Source organism: Canis lupus, chromosome 2 (assembly GCF_011100685.1).
Source record: "Canis lupus familiaris isolate Mischka breed German Shepherd chromosome 2, alternate assembly UU_Cfam_GSD_1.0, whole genome shotgun sequence".
NCBI classification, from domain to species: Eukaryota; Metazoa; Chordata; class Mammalia; order Carnivora; family Canidae; genus Canis; species Canis lupus.
The window spans coordinates 68,681,585-68,695,981 of NC_049223.1; the positions used below are offsets into that span (position 1 = coordinate 68,681,585).

Sequence of the window (14,397 nt, forward strand, 5' to 3'; positions counted from 1 at the left end):
CTCAGTGGCTTTGGGCCACTGATTTTGCTGCTCAGAAACTAAGTGTCCTCACCAGCAAAATAAGATGTAATGTAATTCTAATTACATATTTAGTTGTTGGATCATTTGTCTGTCCCCTCCCCCCCCCACCGACCTGTAACTCTACATGGGCAGGTACCAATTCATCAATGTGCAGGGCTACTTCTAGCCCATCCAGTGCTTTTGAAGGAATTAGGAAAAGGCACCCTTCTGAGCAGACACAGCTTTGTGAATCCAGTCTGGTGATTGGCCTGTTGGCTGGATCTTGGCTCCCACTTGTCTCTCAACTGAGTGCCCTTGTGTAGTGAGTGACCTGCCCCAGTTTGTATACATAGTGCTTGGCACAGGCCTGGCAACATGAGAGGTATTCAAGGAATTCATCGAATAGATAGATGATTAGATGTGGGGGCTTAGGGAGAAGGAGATGAGGGAACCCCTAAGGGGTTCTCACTTGAGCTCAAAAAGAAGTCCTCTGCTTCCAGATATAAAATAACACAGATTATTCCAAGTACTTTATCTCTCTTAATTCTACAGGTGCTGGGGATGGTGTCCACTAGCACCTAGGCTGTGACCTCTACAGGAATGGTTCAATCTGATGATCTGGTGGGATGGAAACCCCAGGTCTTAGGAAGCCTCCAAGAAGCATCCTCACTCAGGGAAGAAGAAGGAGACTGACTTGGTAACAAAACTGTGAGCAATCTAGGGAAGTGAAGACGAAGAGTAGATGAAGAATCACTGGTATGGGAGGGGGTACTTTCTGAGGAGGGGAAAGAATGTGGTGACCTGGGATCCCTGGGTGGCGCAGTGGTTTGGTGCCTGCCTTTGGCTCAGGGCGCGATCCTGGAGATCCAGGATCGAGTCCCACGTCGGGCTCCCGGTGCATGGAGCCTGCTTCTCCCTCTGCCTGTGTCTCTGCCTCTCTCTGTGACTATCATAAATAATAAATAAACCAACATTAAAAAAAAAAAAAAAAGAATGTGGTGACCTGAAGGATGAGGAGGATCCAGACACAAGAAGTGTGTCTGGAACATGCTTGGATGTTGGATGGAATGTGCAAAAGTCCTGACACTGGGGACGGGTTGCTTAGCCCCCCTGGGGAGCTGAGTATTGGCCAATTTGGCTAGTCCTCCATGCCTCATTTCATAAACTTTTCAATAATTAGATGCCCTTTGGGATTTTTCTACACTACCTTCGTCTTTCTGAACTTCGTGAGGTTCAAATAACTGAGACATACCCTCACTATACCACCATCTCCCCGACATGTACTTGGTCTCTTCATATAGGGCCAGCCTAGGTTTGACTGGGTCATCTCACCAAGACCAATAAGAGTCCTAACTCCAAAAAAAAAAAAAAAAAAGGGTCCTAACTCCAGGGCAGCTCTGGTGGCTCAGCGGTTTAGCACCGCCTTCAGCCCAGGGTGTGATCCTGGAGACCCGGGATCAAGTCCCATATCAGGCTCCCTGCATGGAGCCTGCTTCTCTGCTGCCTATGTCTCTGCCTCTCTCTCTCTGTGTCTCTCATGAATAAATAAATGAAATCTTAAAAAGAAAGAAAGAAAGAAAGAAAGAAAGAAAGAAAGAAAGAAAGAAAGAAAGAAGAAAGAAAGAAAGAAAGAAAGAAAGAAGAAAGAAAGAAAGAAAGAAAGAAAGAAAGAAAGAAAGAAAGAAAGAAAGAAAGAAAGAAAGAAAAGAGTCCTAAATCCACCATGTATTGGCTGTGGTCTTTGACAATCCTCACAGCCTCCTTCTCCATCCATAAAATGGGGATGAGAAAATTGACCTCACTAAGTTGTTGGGAAGATTCTGTCCTCAATAATAAAGGCAAATAGTGCAAGAATAAAGGGGAGACAATTAAAAACTCCAGGAAAAGGGCACATGGGTGGCTCAGTGATTTCAGCTGAGGTCTTGATCTCAGGGTGGTGAGTTCAGGCCCCAGTTGGGATCTATACTGGATGTGAAACTTACTTAAAAACAAACAAACAAACAAACAAACAAACAAAAAACAACCTCTAGGAAAAACATAAAGATGTAGAAAGAAGGAAATATACAAGCCCACTTCTTAACTCAGCAATGAAGAATGTTTAGATGGTGAGGGTAATCCTTAAGCTTTTAATTTCTTTTTCATGTCTTTCTGTGCTGGCCAGAACTACCAGTGCAACACTGAACAAAAGCAGTATTAGTAGGCAACCTTGCTTTGTTCCTGACTTTAAAGGGAATGGTTCGCATATGCATCATCAAGTATGAATGCTAGCTTAAGCAGCTGTGGGAATAGTGAAATCTGAATCCTCACAGAACCTCTGATCTTTTTCTTCTTGCAACTAAACAGTGGTTTTCATGCTTCAACCATTCCAAGATTCCACAGTCCCAGTGCAATGAAGTTTAAGCCTTTTAAAAGCCTAGCATTCAAGGCCTCTTACCCTTTCCCAATTCTGAGTCTTTAGGATTTACCCACTCATCCCATTCCAGATGTCTGGACATTCCAGAACACACCCTTCATGAGATCTTAAATTCTATCTCAGAATATCTGTCCTTTGCGTTCTTGCCTGCCTGCTTTTCTCCTTGTCTGGAATACCCTTCCCTTCACGTACTTACTCCCACTTATCTTTGAAAAGCCAACTTACCTCATTAAGGAAACTTGCCTTCCGCCCACTCCAGCACTCGGCATAAGATTCATTTATAGTCTGGGGACACAGGTCCCAACACATACTAGGGTCTTTATGTATGTGTCTGTTGAATAAACACATATGAACTCCTGACTAAGACTTTAGGTTACCGAAAGGAAGGAAGTCCTGTTCTTCCAACAAATCCAGACTGTGCTTTTGCTTCAGCCTCCAAACTCCCACACATGTTCAAAAATGTTGTCTTCTGCCTTTATACTTGATCAGCAGTTTGGCTCAAAATAAAATACTTGAGTCACACTTTCTTTCCTTGCTGACTTTGTAGGTGGTGCTCTATTGAGTTTGAATGCTGGATGCTGCCATGAAGAAGTCAGAGGCCAGCCTGGTATCCACCCCCTTGTAAGTGACTAGTTTGCTTTGGTTAAGCTGCCCAAAGGATTTTTTTTATAACTTTGAAATCTTATACCTTTATTAGGACATATTTGATATTGATCATTATGGATCAGTTTTCCTGGGTCTCATTACCTTTTCAATGTCTCCATTTTTCCAAGACATTTTCTTGAATTATATCTTGAAATATTTGTTTGATGCCATTTTTTGGTTTACTTTTTCTGTTACGTGTATATGGTCTCTGTCATTTTCTCTCATCATTTAAACTTAAAAAAAAATCTTTTCATTCCATTTCTCTCATGTTCTCATTTCTATCCTCTGTCCCCTGTAGTGTTTCAGCAGAGTCTGTGCTCTTTGGCACTACATCCACGCTAACTTTTATTTCTGTGTTATTGTAATTTTCCTGAATCCTGACAGCTTGTTTTACTTCCTTTGGTGTTTTTGCTTTTATTTCTGTGAGCTCTTCTATCTCTTCTCTGTACTCTTGTTTAGTAGAAATAAGCCCTTGGCATAGTGTGTGGTGTATAGTGGGAATTTTGTGAAGTTCCTCTTCATTATCAAGGTGACTACTTTAATTTTCTTGTATTTTCTGCCAGGCTTTCATCAAGTCAAGATGAATTTTTTGCATACTTGTGATCATGCTTCAAATCCAATTTTGCAGTATGCTTGTAAACCTAACTATTATAAGCATTAGTTTCCACACTTTTGTAAGTATTTGACAGTGGCACACCATGCCATTGAATCAACGTGTCATTATTTAGGTGACCATTCTTCTGCTACTGGACATTTTGTAGTGTTACAAATAATTTCCTATTGAATTATATATTCTATGTTATTGTTGCTTTCATTTGTACCTCATTTTTATTTCCTAACGCAAGTTGAATGTTCTTCCATATTTACTTACTACTTCTATTTCCTCATTTGAATTGCTTGCTCGTGACCTTTGTCCGGACAGATATCTCTTAGCAACCTATTTTTCATTGGTGGGTATGAAATCCTTACATAATATAGACATTAACCACTTGCCATTTTCCCCATTCCCAGGTGACATTTACATTTTACTTACTTTTCTAACACACAAAATTTGGTGTTTTACCTATTAGTCTTTGCATTTGTGATTTCTTTGACTTAGTACATTGTTTATCCAACAAATACAGTGTGAGGACCTGGTACATATGACAGGTGCATGGAGAGGTTTGGAGTGGGGGAGTAAAGGACACCCCAGTTCCTGATTTCCAGTTAAGTTGGGGATGCAGACATGAAAACAATCACAGTGTTGTCCCAGTAAGGGCTAGAACTGTGAGGATTGCAATGGCAGCTGCAGCAACAGCCAATTGAGCTAGATCTCTGCATCCAGCCCCTTTCCAAGAACTTGCATACAATATCTCATTTAAACCTCACAACAGCTCTGTGACTTATAGGAGGAGGAGGATCTTCAAAATCATTACAGTTAGGGAGAATGATCTTCAGACTGCTAACGTGACTTATCCACGCTCCAACTGTTACTAAGAGTTGAAGTCAGTATTTGAAATCAACCAGTTAAGACTGTAGAGCTTGTGTTATTAACCACCCTACCAAACCAACTCCCAGGGGCAGGGTGGTGATGGCAGCAGTGATAGTGATAGAGTTGCCCATCAAGGAAAGCCTCCTGGAGGAGATGAGTCAGCACTGAGAAATAAAGGGTGAAGACAATTTCACCATCAGGCAAAGGATTGTGGAGGAATGAGCACCACCCAATTGTGGTCCGTTGAATCAAATGTATTGTGTGATATAAGGAGAAGCAGATTTGCCCCCTGAGAGACTGTAAGTTGGCCAATAGCCAGCCTCAAAGTACAGGTGGTTCTTTCCTAACCCACATTTTACTGTCTGTAATAAACTGTTTATTCCCCGCAGTCTCCATGTCAGGCGCTGGGGACACAGAGGTAAACAAGACACTCAAGACACCTGCCCCATGGAGTTTATATTCAAGGTGGGGGAAATAGACAAGAAAGAAAACGTACTGAATGTTTGTTCTTGCCCAATGTTCTTAAAAATTCCTTTTCTACATTTTGATTATTCCTTATATCTCAAGTTCCTTCTTCCCAAAGCAGAAGCCTGCCTTCTTTGAAGCAAGGGCGCAGGCATGTGACCCACTTTCCTTCAATCCCACTCACCCATCGGAGATACCAAGAAGGCGGTGAGCTCTGAGTGGGATCAGATGCATGTGGGGCACACCTTTTGCTGGCCTGGTGGCGGCCAACGCAGTATGGTTCTGGAGTCAGTGACAGTGGCAGCAGCTCCCTCGTCGGTCCGATTTTATAGTGTGCTTCTTGGAGATGCCCCTGTGAAGCTGCGTCTAGAGCCTGTTTCTCTATCATCCGATAAGCCTAACATCCCTAAGTAAATTCCCTTTCTAATTAAACTGGCCGGAATAGATAACTGAGAGGCTAAGAGATTAGCCCAGGGTTCCCCAGTGGTAGTTCTGGGACCAAACCTAGGAAAGGAAGAATCCAGACCCTGATCTCCTATCCTAGGTACCGCTGGGGTGATACCCCACCTGGTGGGATCAGGCCGAAAGGGTTTGCTGGCACCCTCACATGATCATCCATGCTCAGCCTGGGCAGAACAACATGACTGCCTCCCCTCCTTGTATCTTCCTTGAGGACTGCAAGGTGATGTGTATTGGGATGGGACTGTGTATTTTTAAAATTTTATTTTCTATTTTTTAAAAGATTTTATTTTTAAGCAGTCTCTACACCCAACACGGGGATCGAACTCACAACCCTGAGATCAAGAGTTGCATGCTCTACAACCGAGCCAGCCAGGCACCCCAGATTGTATATTCTTATTAATAGTATTGTTATACAATTATATATCCATCTTATACTCAGAAATAAGTAAGGGGCTAGAGCCCAAATGGACTTGTCCCAGGAAGGGAAGAAGGAGAGAAATAATCTAGGGTGTGCGGCCTTGGGGTTGTGAGCCATCCCGACCCCGCATTATCTATGTGAAGGAGCCTGGCTCAATGCCCCTAGAAGCCACATTTATGCCCTTTGACGTCACTGTTAAGACTAACTGCACAAGGGGAAATGGGGGCTCCTGCCACCAATTCAGATTCTGCTTTAATTAAATCAGATCTTGTCCAGGGAGACAAAATAACTCGCCAAGAGCACTGAACTGGTGGCAGGGGGAAGTCAATTGCACAGAAATGGCTTATCTACCAGGCCAGCCTGTTAGCGGTGCAAGGCAAGAGAGAGGTGTTTTTCTGTTGGATGCATTTCTTTGCATTTTCCAAGGCTGGCAGATCAATAGCTACAAACAGCTAAAATAAAGTTTCGTCTTTGCTCTCCATACCCTCTGACAGGAGATGACGGGCCACTGGATAACTCAGGTTCCCATCAGATGTTACTGCTGTCAGCAACTGCTGTCCATGACCTACTCGGAACAGCCTTCAAAGGTGAGGGCTACTGTGCCTTTTTCAGAGTTATGAAAACTGAGCCTTGGAGAGGGACATCATGACCCAGAGTCCCAGAGCTTATCCTTGGCCTTAGGCCTCTGTGCCTGCAAGGTGTTTGTTATCACAAGCTAGGTTATTGCCATTGTCAATTCCCCAGGCTAGAGAGTAATCGTGACCCTCAGAGAGGGAATGTTGCTTGCTCAAGGTTACAGAGCTAGTGGATGGCAGGGCTGGATTTAGAAGCCGGCTCGTGGGATCACAGAACCCCCTGCTAGGAGAGCTCATTGGCCTGGGCTGGTCTGGCCCCTGCATGCCTGCCCTGGAATCAATGGGAGATGGGCATCAAGACTCGTGTTTCTCTGAGAACCCCTGGAGGGAGAAGCAGGCTCCTTCCCCATCCACAGTAGCAAGGGCATCAATTCCTGGCTCTGGAAGGATCTACTCCCCAAAGCTGCAGCTCTATTTTTAGCCTTGAATCCATCAATAAGTGGAGCCTGGCAGAGCAGGCAAACTCCTGGCTGCCTGGTATTAATAAGAAGAGAGAATGGGACTGTTTATTAAGCGCTTTCTGTGTGCTGGGCATTATGCAAAGTGCTTAACATGGATTATCGGCCTAAATCTTTACAACATTCCTATGAAACAACTACTATTATTATCATTTTATAAATAAGGAAAATGAGGCTCAAAGATGTTAGGGGATTTGCTTGAGACCACACAGCTGATAAACTGCAGAGTCAGGATCCAAAGGCAGGTCACACCCAAGTCTGTGGGACCCTGAGTCCATGCACTTTCCTCCTTACCGTTTTGTCCAATAGAACAGGCCCCTGGCTGTGGGGCAGCCTGGCCGGTGAGGGGGTGAGGGGCTGGGGCAGGGCAGGCTGGCTGCAGCAACCAGGATACTAGGAGGTGCTGTGAGGCCAGAAGGAGCCAAAAGCTCCAGCTGCTTGTGCTGTTGGTTGGTTTCTGTCACTGAGAAGAGAAACCCAGGCCTGGGAGTCCCCAGATGGAGAAAGGCTGGAAGAGCATTGTGGGCAGAAAGAAGAGCATAGGCAAAGGCAAGGAGATATGAAGTGAGGCTGGTTCAGGGCATAGTGAATAGTCTGGTAGGATTTGGGCAGAGAAGGAAGATAAGGTCAGGAGGTGGGCAAGATCCCAAAAGCTCTTCAATCCCAGTCAGGGAGTCTCCGTATTCTGGATCCTGGAAGGACTAGGGGTGGAAGAGTGGCATTGTCATGTCTGAGCTTCAGAGCAGGGGGTGGATTTGAGAAAAAGGCCGGGGAGAGGGAGACAAATGGCTATCCCCACTACTAACAGTAATAACAGCTTCCATTTGTTGAACACCTGCTATGTGTGGCTGGCCTCATATTAGGCCCTTTTCATAAGCGATCACCTAATATACAGGGCAGGTGCTCCAACCGTGGTGGCTCTGTGAACGCTTTTGTTATTCCTCTTTTACAGACGAGGAAACAGAGGCTTTGTGAGGTCAAGTGACCACCCAGGGCCACCAGAACGGGAATCTCCAGAGACCTTGGTGCCATGCTGGCCAGATAGGAGGGTGCAGAGTAATAAACAGTCTCTGGCAAAAGGACATTTATCTGAGGTCTCAGGAATGGAGACGATAAGGTAGTTTTCAAAGATAACAGAGATGAAAAAAATTTTTTCCCTTTAAATCAGTTTATTCTCACACTGAGGATAGCAGTAATGTTACTAAGGTTACAAAGTGCTTCTGGGCTGAAACCAGTAGAAAGCCTCAGTCAGGGGAGAGGGCATTGTGTCTGCAAGGCAGTGGCTAGGGGTGGGATAGAAGGGCAGGGTCTCAAGTTCTGTGAGTCCAGCAGCTCTGAGGTCTCCCCTGATCAGAGGTGTGGCCAAGGCTCAGGGTTCGGAGGCCCAGTAGCAAGTTGCAGAGGTGAGTGAAGGAGGGGGTCGGTCTGAGTCCCAGCTGCATCTGACATCAGCAAGGTCAAAGTCTCTAAGGAGGGGGAAATATACCACCACCACCACTGCCACCACCAATAATGAGGACATGTGAAAATGTAAAGAGACACAGGAGTCCGCTAGAAGAGCTCCCAGTGGCCCAAGCTGGAATAGTTTGAGCAACAAAATAAATACGGCAGTGTTGGGCCACAACCCGAAGTATGAAATAAATATCCATGAGTCCATACTGATATTAATAAATGATTGGATAAATGGTATAAATAAGTGATTGAAAAAAGACAGATCTCCCATATGGAATTCCAAATAATTTATGTAGATATTCCACCCTCCAGGAGGTGGCTCATAGCTCCCCACTGCTTATGTGTGGGCTGCACACAGTGACTTCCTTCCTAAGAGAACTGTTGGGGAACAGAGTTTCCTCAAACATGATCAAGGTCAACATCAACAGTGATAAGTCATGTCGATATGATGTATGTCCATCCTCAGTCCCTGGCAGCCTTGGAAAAGGTCCACTTTTCATAAAACAAGCATACCCACCTGGGGTAGCCACAGCTCCGGTTCATTCCTGGCTGTCTGTCCACAACCCTGCAGGATGGGGATGAGGAGCCCTAGAGGACCCGACGTTGCCTAAGTGGCTGGGAGCTCAGGAGCATGGGAAATGTGGTCACTTCAGCTGCAACCAGGACTTCGAGGGGCCACCACATCCAGGGGTGTCTCGGGAGGGTACACTCGACCGGGAGAAATTAAAGCACACACGTTATAAGGTTAAGGATAACTACTAAAGATTAGAAACAGGAAAATCTAATTTCCAATCTTCGGAGGAAAATAAAGGGACTAAGTGTGATTTGATAAATCCTAAAGAAGGCAAAAAGGAACACAAAAGGAAGCGGGGAATTTGTAATAAGAAAGGATATGCAGCCAGAGTAGAAATAAGACCAAGTGTATCAGTAGTCCCAGACATATGACTAGGTTAAACACATCGATGAAAGGCAAAGATGCTCTGATGGGAATTCTAAAGTCTAGCTATATGTCATGTACAAGAGGTGTGGTGAAAAGCAGAACTTCACATAAAGGTTAAAAATAAAAGGGTAGAGGGACGCCTGGGTGGCTCAGCGGTTGAGCATCTATCTGCCTTCAGCTCAAGGCGTGATCCCCGGGTCTTGGGATCAACTGCTGCATCGAGGTCCCTGCATGGAGTCTGCTTCTCCCTTTGCCTATGTCTCTCCCTCTCTCTCTGTGTCTCTCATGAATAAATAATTAAAATCTAAAAAAAAAAAAAGTGGGGGTAGAAAAATTATACCAGGCAAACTCTGATCACAAGGAAGCAGGGTACTAATAAATTAAGCAAATAATAAATGAATAACTAATTACTGTAATAGTTTATTATTAATAATAAATGAATGAACTAATAAGTGAATTAAAGCAAAAGAACATATATGGTAAAAAATCTTTAAAAAAAAAAAAGGAGGGGGGCGCCTGGGTGGCCCAGTTGGTGAAGCATCTGCCTTTGGCTCAGGTCCTCATCCCAGGTTCCTGAATGGAGACCCACATCTGGTTTCCTGTTCAGCAGGGAGTCTGCTTCTCCCTCTCTCTCTACCTCTCCTCCCAGCTCGTGCTCTCGCTCTCCCTCTCAAATAAATAAACAAAATCTTAAAAAAAAAAAAAAAAAGAACATCGATAGGAAGGAAGAGAATATTTGGCACAAATAAAAGTTGTAATCTGGGATCCCTGGGTGGCGCAGCTGTTTGGCGCCTGTCTTTGGCCCAGGGCGCGATCCTGGAGACCCGGGATCGAATCCCACGTCGGGCTCCCGGTGCATGGAGCCTGCTTCTCCCTCTGCCTGTGTCTCTGCCTCTCTCTCTCTCTCTCTCTCTCTCTATCATAAATAAATAAAAATTAAAAAAAAAAGAAAGTTGTAATCTACCCAAAAGAGGTAAAAATAAATGAATGTGTATGCACCTTAAATGGTGTTTGAGATATAAAAGCAAGAACTCAGCGAAGTAAAGGAGTTGACAAAAAAAAAAAAAAAAAAAAGGGGGCAACCCGGGTGGCTCAGCAGTTTAGCACCGCCTTCAGCCCAGGGCCTGATCCTGGAGACCTGGGATCGAGTCCCACGTCGAGCTGCCTGCATGGAGCCTGCTTCTCCCCCTGCCTGTGTCTCTGCCTCTCTCTCTGTGTCTCTCATGAATAAATAAATAAAATCTTAAAAAAAAAAGGAGTTGACAAGTCCATTAAAATCATGAGATTTAAAAACACCTCTCCTAGAAATTGATAGATCGAGTAGATAAAAAATAATTAAAAACACGATAGAGGATAATGTGGACTGATTCACTCCACATCTGTTCCCACATACAGGCGTGCTTTCTTATCTTGCAGAGGATGGAAAGCCGAAAACGATTTCCCAGAGTCCCTTACAGCTAGTGTTCCAAATGTGGATTAATTTCTGGCCCCGGGTGCCACTGTGCAAGATCTGGAAGGTGGATGAGAGGCGGAGGTCATTGTGCTCTCCCTTGGGCAGGTGCTGCTTACGAGCTCAGTGGGAGAGCCACTGGGGTTCTCTATGCCTGTGTCTGGCCTCCGGTTTTGTGAATGTTGGGACACAGTGGCAGCCAGGACCGTGCCGTGTCCCGATCTTGGCTCGCTACCAGCATGCCATATTTGTGGACTGCTCTAGTGGCGGTGTCCCCAAGCCCGGCCTAGAGTGCACTCTTGTGGCCCTTCCAGCAACCTGGTAAACACCCACCACCTCGTATTGCTGGGGTGGTCATTGTTTTCTGCACTGAACCCCCGTTTCTACAGTTTCAAGTTACTATAGATTATTGTGGATTTGAAAAACATTATTCAAAAGCTGAGATAATAAAGAGGCAGGAAAAGCTTATACCATTAAACTGAGACTTTACATGATTTCAAGCACACAACAAATATTAACCCTGACCCTAACCCTCATCTGTAAAATAGGGATAATAACAATATTTACCTCATAGACTTGATATAAAGATTAATATAGGTAAATCAAAATAGATAAATATAGGCAAAGCATTTAGATCAGTCTCTGGCTCAAAGTATCATTACATGTATTAGTGATCATGGTCTTTTTTTTTTTAAGATCATTTATCTATTTATTCATGAGACACACAGAGAGAGAGGCAGAGACATAGGCAGAGGAAGAAGCAGGTTCCCTATGGGGACCTGGATGTGGAACTCGATCCCAGGACCCCAGATCATGACCTGAGCCAAAGGCAGAAGCTCAACCACTGAGCCACCCAGATGTCCCAGCAACCACTGTCTTTTTATCCTCAGTACCATATGGTGCTAATAACACCACCACGTCCCCTTTCTTTGCCAATGGTGGGAGACTTCCATTATTGAAATGGACCAGAATAACAGTTCACCTGTTCTCAGGAGACTTGATCAAGTCTCTGTTATCATGACCGGAACATTCCATAGTGGGAGGTCTTTTCACTTAAAAAAAAAAATCTTTATTTATTTATTTATTTATTTATTTATTTATTTATTTATTTATTTAATTCATGATAGACATAGAGGGAGAGAGAGAGAGAGGCAGAGACACAGGCAGAGGGAGAAGCAGGCTCCAAGCCAGGAGCCTGATGCGGGACTCGATCCCAGCACTCCAGGATCACACCCTGGGCCAAAGGCAGGCACTAAACTGCTGAATCACCCAGAGATTCCCCCCCAAAAAATCATTTCTTTAGAGCAGTACTGGAGGTCATTAGTGGCACCCAGTCTCAACTCCAACCTCATTTGTGAACCTGACAGCCAGATTGAGATGGATAGCTTTCGAGATGGATCACACAATATCTTTTTTTTTCTGTGAGTTTTAGATTTACAGAAAAAAATTGAAGATAAATACAGAGAGTTCCCATATACCTGGCACTCAGTTTCCCGCACTGTAAACATTATCTTGATTTTTAAAGATTTCTTTATTTGAGAATGAGAGCGAGAGAGCGAGCATGTGCAAGCAGGGGGAGTGGCAGAGGGAGAGGGAGACAGAATTTCCAGCACAGTCCCCGTTGAGTGTGGAGCCCAAGGTGGGGCTCCAGGCGGAACTCCCATCTCCCCACCCTGAGATCATGATCTGAGCAGAAAGCAAGAGTTGGACGCTTCACTGACTGAGCCAGCCAAGCACCCCGAGATTATCTTGATTTTGAAATTCAACATTATGTCTCTGAGATACAGCCGTATTGATCTATAGATCTAGCACATTCCCTCTAACTGCAGCAGAGTATTCCCCCAACCTGAAAGCTGCTCCTGGCCTCACATAGTGCCAGTGAATTCCATTTCCCTCTCGCTGATGTCTATCAGATTCCTAGTTCCGCAGTGAAAATATTTACATAGCCGTAATGTCATAAATGTCATCTGGTTTTAATGTTAAGAATCAATCTACAGGCAAAGTATGGCAAACTGAATTAGCTCTACAGGATTGGATGTACAAGCTACAAAGCTTGACAAAGCGAAAAGGTGAGTGGCTGGAGGAAGGGCAGCAGCCGGGATGGGAAACTATTCATTTCACACAGAGGAGAGTCAAGAGATGCAATCTCAGGAAGAAATGGACATTTTAAGACTATTATTCAAAGTGGTGATAGTTATCAATAGAAACAATAGCAACATAAATATGAAAGAGAAAAAAAAACAGGAGGAGAGGGGGGCACAGGTGGTTAATGCAATCATCACAGCAGGGAGTGAATAGAGACTCTTACCATGAATAAGTCAAGTGATAGAATATGAGGATATTACTAATGTTATTAATATTATTAATTAGTAGTAGAGTATGAGATTATTCACAGTTATGAAAGCAGCGGTAATAAGAAAACTAAAAACGACAACAAACACGGTGAAAGAAAGGTTGCTCCCCAGAGTCAGGAACTGAGAGGACGGTTAAGCTTTTTTTTCTAACCTTTCAGTGGGGCTTGGGTAGGCATTTTCCTCCGTATGAGTTATATTTTTATATCTGATACAATTAAAGTAATAAATAATTAGGTAAAGGGGATCCCTGGGTGGCTCAGCGGTTTAGCGCTGCCTTCGGCCCAGGGCGTGATCCTGGAGACCCGGGATCGAGTCCCACGTCGGGCTCCCGGTGCATGGAGCCTGCTTCTCCCTCTGCCTGTGTCTCTGTCTCTATCTCTCTCTGTGTGTGTCTATCATGAATAAATAAAATCTTAAAAAAATAATAATTAGGCAAAAATGTGATTCTGATTCTCCTCGGGGTTCAGGCACTTTCAGTAACTCCCCGCGGCCTGAGGACCAAGTGTCAACTGTCACACAGATTCCCGGCCCCCCAAGGCTTCTGCCCTCGGGTCGGGGCCCACCCACCCCTGCCCAGAAGCCCGGGGGATCGCGCCCTCTGCCGGTGCCAGGACGCCCGCACGCCCGGGGGCCCGTCCTCGGCGTCTCTTCGGAGGCCCCGCCCCCGTTTCTCACGCCGGGCTCCCCCCCGCCCTCACGTGACCCCCAGCTCCAGCCCAGCTCCGGGGGGCATCCTGGGAGGGGGAGCCCGGGGTGCGCAGGTGAGAGCCTGGGGCCGGCTGGGCCGCAGGGGGCCGCAGGGGGCCGCCGGGGGCCGCCGGGTCATACCTGGTGGAGGTGTCCATCGGAGCGGGACGGGTGCGACGGGCACCCCCTGACTGTCTGCTCCCCACCCAGGGGTTAGGAGCTGCGCTTTCGGTGGACAGAGGACCCCTGCTCTTCGCCTCGCGTCTGCGAGCCCTTCGGTGAGTCGCTAAGTGTCCCTGTATCTCCGTTTCCTCGCCTGTGGCTGCCCCCATGAAATGAAAAAATGCACACAGTGGGTAGTTAAGAGATGGCAGCTGCTATTATTCCATCCCGTTTAAGCAAAAGTGGAACCGTCAGAGGTGGGAAGGCCTGAAGGGTGGCTGTTTGCCCTGCCTCCCCTGGGGCCCCAGGTCCAAGCTGGGGTGCGCACATGGCTGGGTGCTGACTCCCTGTGGCCCCTGGGAGTGCCCCCCAGGTGTCCCCAGCC

The 14,397-nt window shown here is 45.6% G+C and overlaps 1 protein-coding gene across 18 annotated transcripts in view; it reads left to right on the forward strand.

The window, feature by feature from the left end:
• The window catches only part of SPOCD1 (SPOC domain containing 1), a 71,310-nt gene that overhangs the window by 29,215 nt on the left and 27,698 nt on the right, over positions 1-14,397 (forward strand). For 8 of the 18 annotated variants that reach the window (XM_038531275.1, XM_038531282.1, XM_038531281.1 and 5 more), the window contains 6 exons: positions 553-708; positions 2,961-3,034; positions 4,919-4,994; positions 5,113-5,201; positions 6,369-6,461; positions 14,061-14,128. In XM_038531275.1, the coding sequence (XP_038387203.1) occupies positions 4,924-4,994; positions 5,113-5,201; positions 6,369-6,461; positions 14,061-14,128 (321 nt within the window). In that variant the 5' untranslated portion in view covers positions 553-708; positions 2,961-3,034; positions 4,919-4,923. Of the gene's footprint in view, positions 1-552; positions 709-740; positions 757-2,960; positions 3,035-4,918; positions 4,995-5,096; positions 5,202-5,538; positions 5,677-6,368; positions 6,462-13,842; positions 13,925-14,060; positions 14,129-14,397 lie in introns of those variants that run through there. The other 10 variants (XM_038531276.1, XM_038531273.1, XM_038531269.1 and 7 more) reach the window with 10 other exon arrangements.